At 40.4% G+C, this 14639-nt stretch overlaps 1 protein-coding gene across 15 annotated transcripts in view; it reads right to left on the bottom strand.

Annotated features, from left to right (window-relative positions):
- The window catches only part of ncam1a (neural cell adhesion molecule 1a), a 276924-nt gene that overhangs the window by 74476 nt on the left and 187809 nt on the right, over positions 1-14639 (bottom strand). For all 15 annotated transcript variants that reach the window (XM_037747868.1, XM_037747866.1, XM_037747867.1 and 12 more), the window contains exons 5-8: positions 10572-10709; positions 9993-10110; positions 5466-5626; positions 4601-4743 (exon numbers count right to left, since the gene is read on the bottom strand). In XM_037747868.1, coding sequence (XP_037603796.1) covers positions 4601-4743; positions 5466-5626; positions 9993-10110; positions 10572-10709 — 560 coding nt within the window. The remainder of the gene's footprint in view (positions 1-4600; positions 4744-5465; positions 5627-9992; positions 10111-10571; positions 10710-14639) is intronic.

The raw sequence follows: 14639 nt of genomic DNA, 5'->3' as shown, positions 1-14639 counted from the left end.
GGACGAGCTGCACTGCACAGTCAGGTATACAAGTAATGGCTCCTCATGGTGGGAATCCCTGCACTCATCCATCCTATCATAGTTGTTTATTCTTTTTTATTTCAATTCATCTGAATCATTTCACACTGACTAATGTGCTTCAATGACTAATTCAGCTTGAAGTTGAAATGATTTTGCTCTTTCATGCTTTCCTATGTTATTGTTATTGTAAAACAATTTATCCAAAGTTGTTTTTTTGATTAGTTTTCAAGGTTTGTTATGGTGTGAATGTGCCAAATTGAGATCTATCACTCCCTTGGGCAAGATTTAAAAAGTCTTGGGTTGACTGCATAGAAGTAGACTCCAAAATAGAAACCCGTTCATGACACTGGGAAGGTTTTGGACTGGATTTAAAGAGTCTCATCTGAGTCTTTTATGAAGGCTTGTTTGATGAAACATGTCGACCCAGTGAATAAAATGGTAGACCGAGGCCAAAGTATTGACATATTTTGGTGTTTTGCCGCTGTCACTGCCCTAGTTGATAAATGACTAACCACTAACCACTGCTACTCTTCTTTCTTCTCTACAGAATCTGGTGGAGATTTGCGTAATTACTTATTGGCACAGAATACAAGAATGGCACTGCTGGTCCCAAATGGACTCTAAAAGCAAAAAGGGAGCTAAACTTTTCAGAGGCTCTGGAAGTAGCAGATGGTGGAAGGAGAAAAAGTAAAACTGAATTACTTCAATTATGTTTATCCCCAACAGTGACGCCAAAGAGAGAAAAACACAGAGCCATTACATCCATGGGTGGAGTAGGGTGACTGTTAAACATGGTAGCTTATAAAATGCTGTTATTTTAAAGACATGTGATTGATAACACATCGCCGCAGTGTTCCAACATTTAAAAAATCAACTCCCCAATTGGTCCAATTTCGGTATTTACTGGTTATGATTTCAAATTGTTCCTCCGCTGGTTCAAATGTGTCATTACTTGGATGGATGATACATCTTATCACCGACTGGCCTTTCTTAATGGATAAGGCTGGCGATAATCTATATTTTGTACATTCAACTCATGAAAAGACAAAAATGAATTCATCGTACTAATGGTGTGTACAGACTGAAATCAAACCAAAAGTGTAAATAGGTTGGCTGCAAGTGTGTTTGTGTGGAAGTTTGTCAGTCTCAGTCTGATCACAAAACATCCAGTACTCCATGTTCTTTCTGTTATTTTCCTCTAGAGCCCTTTCCTTTTTGCTGGTCTCCTCACATTCATGAACTGTACTCTTGAAGCCTTGAGATAAATAAACAATTTCACTCAAGTTGAAACATTTTCGACTCGTGCAGATGCATCTTCGCCTCGCGGCAAATTATGCCCGCTCTTGGCCTTCCATTAACTTTATATGCAATCATGTCTAATATTTGATTTGCTGAATCGTAAGTATTGTCTGCATACTTGCCAACCTTGAGACCTCAAAAATAGGGAGGATTTCTAAACCAGAACAGAGGCCTGGGGGTCCTCCCCCAGACAAATTAGTTTACTTTGTTTTCTGCATTCTGGTGACGTTTAAAGAATAACAATAACTAAATAATAAGTACACTGCAACAGCAGTTTAATGTTACATACTTTTAATTCTCAGGAAAGAATAGAGTAATTGGCCTCTCTGGTGTGAACTTGTGTGAATCTCTGGCATCATCAGTTTTCATTCATTCACTCAAGCCTATTTCTTTCTCCTACTCTCGGACAAAACGCGTCAACACTGCGCTCTTGAACCCGTTATTTCTAATGGCAAGCGCCACACCACGCCGGCTTGATGTTGTGTCGAGCAAAGCCCAACTTTGGGTGCAGCAAGCACTTACAATGTGCGCTGAACCCAGTGGCGGGCGCAGCTTAAACCACAAGCATCTCTTTTCCGCCAGAAAAGATGCAGCTCTATTGTCGTCTGGGTGGATACAGTAGGGCTTATACATGCTGTACAGCGCCAGACACAGGTTGAGATATTTAAAAGGAAAAAAAAGGTGTGAGTATTTGCCATAAATCGGGAGAAATACGGGAGAATTGAGACCCTGGGAGGAAACCATGAGAGGGCAATGAAAAACGGGAGTCTCCCAGGAAAATCGGGAGGGTTAGCAAGTATGATATGTCTGTGCAGCCAGATCATGATATAGTTTATTTCTCTTTGCCATAGCCCTCCATTGTTTTGTAAATACAAAACTCAGCTGTTTTATCACTTTAACACATTAATGTTTTTTGTCTTTTCATGGGATCTGTTGACAATAAGAGAAATATCCATCCGCATTGACTTTCATTTCATTGATCAATACAACTGGCACAGATGCTGCAGAATGTCTTAACCGTTGTTACACCAAGGTAGTGCAGTTCATCCTTGTTATATATTTGATGCTACATAATTCATCACGCAGCACTAGCTGAATACAGCTGGACAGAGCTGTGAAGTAAAGTAGGCCAGTACCGTAGTGTCCTTTGGGAACTAATAGCACAGGTGCTTTCACTGCATTTACTGTGCATCTCTCCAGGAATAGCACACCTATTGTTATAAGCATATATATTATTTGTAACAGTCACAGAACAACAGTGTTTGATAATGTAAGGCATGGGGTTCCTGCTAAGTAACTGCTTTTATATTGACAAGTCTGTTGCAGAAGAGCACACTGGAGAAGACAAAAGAGAACGCACGACAGAGAGTGTGGTCAAGCATAAAACCAAAACTCATTGCCAAACCTTTACTTTGTTTGCCTTTGTTACTTACTTACATCAAACATCACATACAGACCTCTCAGCAACACTCAGGTAGCGGCCTCACAGACAGTTCATGTATGGCTGAATGCTGAAAGGTGACGACGGACTGGTTGCCTCGCATACAATTGCCTACTTTAGTCTAATGCAGCACAGACTGACCCATATTCAAGAGTATTACTGCAAAAATAGCCTATACAGTTATATTATTATTATACAGCAAATCATTTTCCTTGTAACCTGGTAGCAAATTTCCCAAGACCAAGTACCAGTCCACAACCCAGGTTTATGGGAACCTCTGTAAGGGATATACATAGTGCCTGAATTCCATATTTAACAGAATATTAAGATGTATTGTTATTTTTTGCCGTATCTACAGTAATGCACGCTGAAGTGCTACCTAACGTATGAGGTGTTCTCCCCGAATCCACGAACCTGCTAGAGGCAGAAAGGTAATTATCTTAATACTGTTTACTGCATTCACAGCAGAAAATTACCCGTCTGAAGTGACTAATCCGTCTGCTGCTCACATGACGCATGTTGTCAAAAAAGACCGTTAAGATGGATTTTTCAAAATTATACCATTTTAATGAGCTGATAAGAGCGTAACAATAGACTTGGGATGAGATTCCCTCTCCAGTGTGGCGACTGCCAACAGCTGTGACCACTGTAATGGAGAAAATGCACGAGGATGGCATTCAGCTCATACATCTTTTTTACCATGTTCTATAGCCGGAGCTTAAATCCAGCGTTATCTCCAGCGCTCCTGAAGGACATGAAGAGACAACCGAGGATATACACCAACGCATGACAAAATAGCATAACCCTCGGCGTTACGTGTAAAGTCTTCTTTACGTGTTCATGAGAAAAAGTGCCCACTCATTTGCAAAGTGGATTATCACAGTAGTTTGCCAGAGTAGCACAACTGAGCTCAAAACAATCAGATCGAGAGATAGAGGGAGACTCTGGGCTTCTAGCTCTCAACACAGCAATAATTAAGAGCTAATTTCGCTGAAATCATTTTCACTTTCTGAAACTCTCTCTCACTTTATTTTCTGTGCATTTCCAATGAGCACTTTTCAGACCATTTCCACAAAAATATTCCCTTTTAAATGCTAATGATTAATATGGAGTTACATGTACTCTTAACAACGCTGGGGAATATCACGCCATGGCACTGCATGGAAATTGGTTTTATGGCAATCTGCACACTCTCCCCTCTAGCATTCACGACGGAACTTCTACAAAATCATTAATGCAATTCCAGCAGTACTGGAGAGGACTGCCAAAAGTTTAGAGAGATGGCAGAGTCCAAACTTTACTGTACAAAGAGGGAAATCAGGTGGCAGCGCAGGGTTCAATAAGAGGTTTTGAGTGTCTGAAGCACAGCGAGCAGTTTCAGCTGAGTGGCCAACTGGTTGGCTAGTAATGATCTAATAAGGGAGAGCTGGAACTAAAGCACACTGAAGTCATTTCAAGACTAAACGAGCGATGCAATGTCAGGGGACCGGGGACTAAATTGCTCAAATATATCCATGTGAATATTGGTAGATATATTAGCTCTGTGATGGATTGGAGTCTGAAATAAATGACAATTTACTAGAGGTTTGTCAAATAACAATCCACATATATACCATTATTATCATCATCATGGATTTCTTGAATAAATGTACTATATAAATATGAACGAGACAATACTGCAATACAAATACAGAGTGCTTCTACTCCTAAAGGTCTGTTTGAAGGACTTTTGTTCTTATTATTTATTTGGTTTTCATTCTGGATCAAAACAAAATCTGTACATGTTTGAATAAATGTACTGTTTCTAAAACAAGAAGAAAGAAACAACAAAACGAGTACCTGCTCTCCTTCAGTGAATACCCTGTCCTGGAAACTCCAGGAGATGGTGGGAGTGGGGTCTCCCGAGGCCTCACAAGTCAGGGTCACTTGTTCGTCAAACTCCGAGGCAGTCTGGTTATTCAGGTAGGTTATCTTGGGTTGCACTAGAAACAAAACAAACATGGTGAACGTTAGAAACTGAAACAATTGCCCCAACTGGTCAACTAATGAATGTAAGATGAATTTATTCTGTTTTTAGCTCTCTTTTGGTCTCCACCAACTCCTGAGGAAAAATAGCCACTGTAGCTCTTTAGCTGCTAGATATTTGATTTAATTTAACAGCTGGTTGCTAAACAGCAATGTCTGTTGTTGTAGTGTACAACCAGGGTGTAACAGGGTTGATGGAGGTGGAGTTTGTGGCTAAATAGCTGCTGCACCGTGGGCTGATAGCTCGCTGTGGTTTCCATCCTACACATAATATGTCATTTGATCCAATGTTGTAATAGCGCAGCTTTAAATAGCTGTTACATATTGTTAACATTACTGCAGTCAAGTATACATACAGGCTTCATTAGAGTCATGGTTTCATACCCCATTGGCCAATAATAGAGCAGCGAGCACATGATTACATAAGACTGGTGCAAATTTGCTCATGGAGAGAAACTCTAGTGTGATATCTTTCAATGTCCTAAGGGGTGGCTTAATTAGTTTTCAAGAGTGCACGCTTTTTCTTTAAACTGTATGCTTCACGCTTTGTAACTCTGCACCCTGGAACAGCTGTGGAGTGTACAGCAAAATGCCAATAAGTGAAACGAAAAGGCCAGAGAGGGAAAAAGAGCCACAGTGTCCTTTATGCGTTTGTAAGCGAATGGAGTTATTCTCTTACCGAACACGTTCAGGCTGACTTCCTCGGCTTTCTCTCCTGCCTTGTTCTTGGCGATGCAAGTGTAATCTCCTTCATCCACTTTCTTGACATCTTTTATTACCAATTCTGAACCATCCTCGTTCAGGCTGTACTTATCGCCCGTTTCAAGGACAACGTTGTTACTGGAGCAGAGGGAAAAAAAAGAGGAAAAAGACATGGCGGGGTTCACATCACAAGTCTTTGCTTACACAACTTCAGGGGCCTACAAATAACTTTCTTAACTCGCAGACAGTGATCTGTTTGGGATTTTTATCTCAGGAAGAGAGCAGCTGGTGTACAACAAAGGCCCGGAGAGCAAAAAAAGCTGCCCTGTGCCGCTTGCCTCTGAGAACATCGCCAACACTTCCACAGCTTTTGTTTGCCTCAGCTCTCCTTTAGCCCTTGAATCTGTGTTTTTAAGAAGGCCATGCACCAATTTGATGCTGATGCATGTTTCTTTCAGTTATAAGAAAACACTCTTTCGTTCTTGAGAAGTCTTCACTAGGGGTTAGAATACTGTTTGAATACATGTTTGTGTGCCTGGAGTAGCAGCCTTTCTGAGGCATTTTGCAGGCCGACAGTGAATGACAAATAAACAGAGCTTCACCTCTCGTTTTTTTTCGCTGCCTCACCCATCTGTCCTCCCTACAACCTCATTGTCTGTCTCAACTCTGTTCTGGCCGGGAACTGCATCTCCCTCAACACCCACATCACACCACAGCCTTGCTGCAGAGAAGACAGCTGTGAGCAGCATCAGGGTGTTCAATAACCTTATTCACTCACATGTCTGCAAAAAAAAGCTTTATTCAAAGGTTCCTCTGCACAGCGGTGGTGGTGCTACTGCTGCGGCTGCTGCTGGTGCTGCTTGACACCGCTAAATGATGCACCACGAATATGAAAGTACATTGGGCAAATAGCTGGAATTTAAAGTGTCACAACTGAGAGGTGATCAAGCATCATTAATTCATACTTGAGATATACTGTACCAGCTAATGGTGAATCCATTCATTACCAATCTCCTAGAAAGAACTGGCTACACACACACGATGATGTTGGAAAGATAAGTAGACTGTTAACTGCTATTTCACTGTGTCAGATCCATATTTAATCAACATTTCATTTTATACTGTTCATTTCATTTTCAGCTTGTATTTACAGGTTGTGAAGATTAAGTAGTCTGACGCTAAAAATTTAAGAGGTTTTACCTTCTCTGCCAACAAAAGCTGATTACAGATCCCATTTGAATTGGTGAGTTTAGTTGTTAAATAGTAAGTTAAACCTAAATAGTTGCCATGCGTGCATGCATTAAAGACATTTAAGAAAATTGATAGAAGAATATGGTATTTTGTGCATTCTTTTCCTCACTCTCATCACTGATTTTAAGCTGCCAAAAGACATTCTTAAAGTCCCAGTGAAACGGAAGTTAGAGCATCATTAGCTACTGTGACGTATTCCCCACTGAAACGTAATATTTGAGCGGTGTGCAGTTACAAGAAGGGTTTTAAATTAAATCCTTCGCATTTAATTGGGCTGCTAAAAAGTGGGCGGGCTTAGTATGTAGCGCCAAACGGAGCTACGTCATACACCTCCCTCGTTGCCAGAAGTTGCAGATTGATTGGTGGATGGATGTCATGATATTATTGGTTGGTACTAGCTTACGTAAGCACACGTCTTATTTTGTTTTACAAGGAGAAAAGATGATAGGTTAGATTTTGATCTAAAATTATAATTTACTTTTTTGGATATATTGTTAAATAGGTGCACAATATGACCTGAGATGTGATCTAATATGGTTATAATGGCATTTTTCATTTCACCTCGACTTTAAGGACTCAGATTGGCGGATTCATTATTGTATTCAGATTCGTTTAAATGCTATCATACCCCAACCCTAGTTGTTCCACTCATATTTATGGGATGTCTTAGAGCATCCAGTAATATGTAAATCAGATCTTAAGAAACACTAGCATCCAATCAGCACACAGTCATCACTGTAAACGGGACGTTGCTGGAGCGACCAGGTGCAGATTCACTACAGGTTTGTTCGTGGCTGCTATAACCACTCCAACTAAATGAAAATGTTATGCTATTTAAATAGTGTGTGGAGAGTAATAACACTCATCAAAGCCTTTTTGCACTTGTTACGGTGCAAATGTAAATACATGGAAATCTCAGCGTCTCTCCCCCACAACTATTTGTAGGCCAGGCCACGCAAATTCATATTTATGCCCTATTTACACTTTTACAACACCATCTCCCAGGAATGCATGTTGTGCTTATATGCAATCCCTTTCAAAGCGGGTACAACCAGTTTGTCCAGAGATGCAGCGAGAAGCAGGCAGCATCAACACCAAGCGAGCAAGAAAGTTTATCTGTTTTTATGTCAGACTCGATCAGAAGGCTCAATTTATAAAAAAGGGCACAAAAGCTACCAGCTCCCGGTGGATTAGTGCTGAACCGGAGACGTGCAATTTGTGCTTCCAGTTGGTGTTGAAGTACAGTACGCTTTTCAGAGGGCTTGTTTAGAGCACAGCTTGATTTCCATATATTTGAATGAGTACGGTGAAAAACAACTGTATGTTCTTACTTCAAGGAACCAATTTGAAATCTTAAATGTGAATATATTTTGTCATGTCTACTGAGGACAGGTGTGTGATTAAATCAATATGTCTTTGTACCGAAAGAGCTGCCTTGAAATACTGGAGCATTCAGTCTGAGCACACAGAGACCGAGCTGACAACAAGCTTTTAAATCTGCAGAAGGCAGCATATTTTTGGCATCATTGGGCAAAAAGTTCATAAAAACCTTTCAGCATATTGTAATTCAAGTGTTCTGAGAGAAAATTAGACTGCTGCACCTCCTAATGGCTCTGTTTTCAGGCTTTTCAGGCTAGCCCGTGACGGGAGACTTTGGCCAATTACAGGTCATTTCAGAGAGAGAGCGTTCCTATTGGCTGTGCTCCGGCTGGTGGGCGGTGCTTCGTATTTTCTCAACTGATCTCAACATGGCTGCCGGGTCACAAACTTTCTCATTTTACAGCTAAACAGTACACTACAAGATGATTCTGAAAACATTTGAGGCAGCATCTATGAGACAGCTGGCTCTCATAGACGGCAGCTGGACGGCAGACTCCAGATCAGCTCTTACTGCTTGTTTTTCTTCCGGTCTGTGAAATCTTGCAGATGCCAAGCACATGTTTTTTTTTCAGATTACCTGTCTCATGCTCTACTGTCAGGATATAGTGACCGTTGTATAAAAATAACTTTTTTTAATCATATTTGATTCATTTCTACGCACTGCAGCTTTAACTGAATAAAATCAGTCTATATATTATTTAAAAAATACTTTCATTATTCTATTTTTTCTTTAAATAACAGTTTTTTGCTGTCAATAAGCCACTTTAGCATGACTGCATTGAATCTTTTTGCCATGTCCATGTCTGAATCACATACCAGCTGGATCTTATGTTCCTTTTTGTGTGTTCAGTATCCTGATGGTCGCAATGTAAAACGGTAACGTAACGAAACCCTGAAATGAACTCTTCCCTTGACTGTGTATCTTTGCACATTGTTGTCTGGTCACTACATGTATGTCATATCCTTGGTGTGTCATTGTCACAGCGTCCAGCAGCTGGAGACAGAGGGCAGAGATAGCCCGACAACATCCCCCCCAAAAAAACGGTCCACCTGATTACTACATGGTCCTCTGATCCATCTGTGATACGGGCTATATAGAGTGCATCCTGTCACTGAAGGGCACAGTCTCACCCAAATAGAAGTGTCATTCATGAAGCTAATCCCCTTCTCCTGCACAAAAGATAAAAAACCTGAGGTATTATTTGATTAGGGAGGTCTGTCACTAACTGAACTGAGCTGAAAGTATCTGTGAACAATAGTTCCTAGGATTCTCTAAATGCTAAAGAAAGAAGCTTTAGGAAGACACTCATTGCTCTGGCAATACACAACGCATATTATGGGTTTTCCTGACTGAACTGTATAGTGGAAATTAACTCACAGATTGTTTCATGCACAAAGCAAAGGGAATAAAAATCTGCAACACCTTCATAACACCTCCATAACAAGAGTTATGGAGTTACAGCTTTACAGAATGCATGAAAACAATATGGACCTATGCAAATGACCTCTTTTTTTCAGTACAAGTCTAACAAGGATTGGTACATTATGATGTTGCGACCCAGTGTTTGTTTTTCTGCATACATAATTTTGTTTTATATTGCTCTAAATCATCATCGTCGTACAACTTGATCTTATCAGGCAGTGTTTACCTGGTTGGCATTTGTGTCTACGCTGTCTTTGAGGTTTCGCTCAGCACCGTGCATATCTTTTCCTAATTAATTCTTCCTCGCATCTCTGCTTTACTTAATATTTCCCTTTGAGGTCAAGAAAAAAAAAACAACAACAAAAGGGATTCATTTTTTGCGACAGCTCAGATCTAGCCCCTGATCCTATACTGATGAAAACAGGCCAGTGACAATGGTGGATGACGTACTGTGCCCAGGTGACGGTGGGTTCAGGGAAGCCGTCCGCATCGCAGGCCAGCAGAGCGGAGCTACCGATGTCTGCTGTAGCGTTGACCTCTGACAGCCTGGCACGGATGGTGGGAAGCACTGAAAAGAGACATGATAAAAATAGAAAAGCAATGAGTACACGCAGCAAGTGCATAAACATTCTGAGGAGGTGTTCTGAAGAGGCTCCATCTACAGCAGATATACAGTAGAGATTCAGAAGAAGAATTTTTCCAAAATGGAAATCGTTCATCCTGCGCATTAGATTTTGATATTAGACATGCACGAGCAGACATTTTAGCTTCTGTTGTTGCTAAAGGAAAGGTCCGGGGAGCATGAATATCCACATCGGATTTCACAACCACCAGTACTTGTTGTGGATATCTTGCCCAAAGAGTTGCACAGGCGGACAGATGAACTGACCTGATGAACCATATTTAAGGCTCGAAATAGAACATTTCCAGGGTTTTCAGGGTCATCATTACTATGTCGAGCAACAACTCCTCGTTGAGCAACAGGGCAGACAGGGAGCAGAAGGTGAACGAGATGCAGACAGCGCTTACCGTTAACAACGACCTTGATCATCCTGAAGTCAATTTCTCCCCTGGCCATGACACGAGCCTCACAGTTGTACATGCCCTCATCTGTCTTCTTGATGCCGCGGATCTGCAGGTGGTCGTTTTCCATGATCATGAATCGCACTAAAACAGAAAAGGCAAACAGAACAGTCATTTATTGCAGATTATTCAAATTATATGCACAGAACAAGACAGTGAATTTACATTTACCAACGTATGGGTTAAGAATAATACATATATGATGTACTTTCTGCATGATGTTATGGTCTGCTTTAGTATTAGTTTGTTGCATTTTGAAAGAATATGTTCAATGCTTGATCTCCATGGAAATTATGTATTTTCCCTCCTAGAAGCCAGTTAAAGATAAAGGGTAACTTCAGTATTTTTCAACCACATTTCCCCATGTGTTTGTTTCTAAGTGACTAATGGAGACAACTATTTTTGCAATTGGTCCAGTATTGAGGGAAAACGCTGTAATCGCCAGGCGCTAAACAGGCTGCAATGTAATCGGTTGGGGCAAGCTGGCACCGTAAATTAACGTCCACTAAAAGTGATTGTTTTTGCTGCTGACAGGCTCAGATTGTTATTATAAGTGTCTGACAACATTATGGAAAGGACCCTACAGAGAAATAATTTAAAAAAAAAAGTCGTCCCCAATAGTCACTTGGACATGAAAAAATGGGTTGAAAAATACCGAAGTTACACTTGGAAGTGGATCACAAAAAACTACATGGAGTGCCGTGTGTGTGCCACAGTGTGAAATTAAGTATTAATATTTCCTTGAATCTTTAAAATCTGACTGTCTACATGTATAAGTTCAAGTAAAGGTTCAAGAGGAACATTTTATAACTGAAATACTTCACTTAAATGCTCAGACAGGAAGTTGGAGTCAGATTAAAAAAGTCCCCGGTAATCAAGCAAGTGGTTACAGCAGACGTATTTCAGCAGTGTTTTACAGCGATCATAGAGCCTGACAAACTGTTGCACCTCTCATTAAAGCAGCCGTAAACACCCGAGCAGCAGAGCGAGCTGTCTTAACTGAAACCAGGTGTTTCTCACACGTTTCATCCAGCGTGTTATTAAAAGCCAGGGCTCTCCGACCACATCTGATTTAAGAGCCTTCAGAGCTGAGTCATTTTTTGCTGTTTGTTCTTTCTAAGCCCCAATTTAGAAAACTAAAGCACTCCTACACAATTTGTGACTGGTCTGTGTGTACTTCAACTCACTGGATTAAACATTGTGGCTATTTAGGGTGTACTAGCTTTCACTGGCCAGTTGATTCCTTCCTTGGGGATGGGAGCTCCTCTACAGGAGACTAACGCCGCCAGATCAATTTCCAGGCTAGTGAGAGAGATTTTAATATCTCCAGCTATTTAATAGAGAAGTCCACCGTGTAAACTAAAGAAAGCCGGTGTGCTATAAAATTACTTGATGCATAAAATGATGTACTGAGTGCAAGAAAGGATGTTGGAGTGGGATGGTGATAATTTTTCTTCCCATCACTTTTGAGACTTGTGCACTTTATTGCACAATTACACCTCCGCTATTGTCTGAGGATAACTAAGTACATTTCCTGTACCTAAATACAAGCATGAGGTACGCAGTTACTTATGCATTTCAATTATATATTACTTTTCACTTCTACTCTTACATTTCAGAGGCAAATACTGTTCTTTTTTACCCCACTACATATATTTGACAGCTAGAGTTTATTTTGCATTTCACATATAAAATATTCTATCTGCTATAAAATGATGCATTCTTATAGATTAAGTTAACCAACATACATTATAAAGTAGATACAAATTAGTTGGTGTAGTAGGCCCCTATTAACCCACATATAAGGCGACCAATAACGCCTATTTAATGGCCTGATAACAATCTAATTGGCTGAAGCATCGGCAATAATAAGGACACATTCTGCATTATGAGTATTTTTACTCATGATTATATTAGTACATTTAGCTGCTAATATGTTGCTTTATTAACATTTTGAATGCAGGGTTTTTACTTGCAGCATTTGAACATTATGTTGTTATGATTTTAATTTATGTAAAAAAATCTGAACACGTTTTCCACCACTGATTTCCACAATATTGTTTTCTGCTTCCTGTCAAAATCCACAAAATCGTCACATAAAAACTCATGTCAAAATATTCTAAATCAAACCAGTTTTTGAGGGCTTATTGTGGTATTTCAACAGACACATAGGCGTTACATTTTACCAACCAGCTCCTAACTCCTGTTATGTTGACACATATCACAATGGCACAGTTCTGATGGGAGGCTTAACAATGCAACATGCAGCGTAGGGTTAGGTCAGCTGCTGTGAGGAAAATTACATAAGCAGTTTTCAGTTTTCAGTGTTGGTTACAATTAGTGGTTTTTCCAGTGAAAAACACATTCCTTGACCCGACTCCAAGAATAAAGGCGGGCTTAGGACAACACTGTGGTGACTCCAGGCTCTCCAGCGGTCACCAAGGGAGGGGTTACTGTAAGGTTAAAATAGGCCCAGTCCAAGTGTAAATCTAAATTGTCTCCACCTCAGTCCTTACACAGCACATTGGAGTTTCAGTTGAACTCTCTGAGGTAGAGCTGCTCTGACCCAATGCTGCCAATCTACTCCAGCAGCACTATTCACTTCCACAGTGTTTATTTGTATGTGTGAATCTCATAGAATTTCTCCACAATAGAGCTAGATACCTTAGTTCTGTGTCACGCTTCATAGCTCCAAAGCATGTTTACTGGCAAAGCAACAATTGTTTAGAACACAATGGAGAAAAGGATTGTAATGCAGGAAGTGGTTTGAGAAGTTCGTATGGACCTTTTGATGTTCCTGTTTTGATTATTTCTTTCCCTCTGTGACTGTGACTCACCACTGGAATCCATGGTAAGGGCTGTAAATTGAAGCTGATTACAGCTTCCGCCCTCTGTCAGGGAAGCAAGCTACAAATCTCCTTTCAAGACTAAAGGCAGTGAGTATTTGATATTCTCAAAAGAGATATTCGGTGGAGCGTACCTTCAATAGGACAGTGACAACATTGAGCAAACTTGTTAATCCTACGATGAGGACAGGACTGCACCCAACTGTGAACTGTCCAAAACACCACGTATGTGCTCCTATTTATATTCTATTTTGTCATGTGTATATCAAATAAGACGGCGTCTAAAACGACCTCACGTAATCGCGAACAAAGAAGTATAAATAGTGGCGAACGCCACGTAGGGAGGAGGTCAGAGGTGGATGTGTGGGTCTAAAATACCGGAGTTTCACCCAGGAGACAGGCGTTCGTGTCCCGTGTGAAACTAAAAGTCAACATTGAACTATTTGTCACGTAAGTTACGTACTTAGGTAACGCCACTTCCGGAGTTATTTTAAGCCAAATTACGATTTTTTCCTAAACCTAACTACATAGTTTTCATGCCTAAACCTAAAGAAGATTTTCAAACGACTGTATGCATGTAATGAGCGGAAATTGACACGTGTTGCTGGACATTCGGAGGAAAAGGAACGAACCGTTGCATGAGAATATGTTGATATTATCCTATAGTGCAATAATTACTCTTCTTCTAGTGCAAAATGACATTGTATTTAATTAGACTACTTTACTTACGAGTTTAGAAACTGTGCTGTCGGCTGTTTGTTTGCTGAAGTTGTTTTGTTTTTATGGTGTTTTTCTTGTGTCCTTTAACTGCACTGATCAGGAGTAACGCTCCTAATGTTGCTGCATTCTGTACAACGGCAATAAAGGCTTTCTATTCTATTTTTTTCTTATATTGTTAGCGGCAGCAGTGGCAGACAGAAATTACATTGTTAGTTCTTCTCTCACCCTTCCACTTTTCCCTTTTCCTCTTCAGTTTTTCAGATTATATCTTCCTCCAGAGTAGCTCTCCCTCTATTTGGGGAACTTAAAGTCCAATCTGCCCTCATACATCTTTTCTAGTGACAATAACCACTTCATGCTGGGCCAAACAAATATCATTTCCATGTTCATGCATCTATGAGGTCTAAAACTTCCCCCCTGCTGAAAATGCATGGCTCTGTGCGTAGAT

The sequence above is a fragment of the Sebastes umbrosus genome, chromosome 17, assembly GCF_015220745.1.
Source record: "Sebastes umbrosus isolate fSebUmb1 chromosome 17, fSebUmb1.pri, whole genome shotgun sequence".
NCBI classification, from domain to species: Eukaryota; Metazoa; Chordata; class Actinopteri; order Perciformes; family Sebastidae; genus Sebastes; species Sebastes umbrosus.
This window is presented reverse-complemented; position numbering and strand designations above follow the sequence as displayed.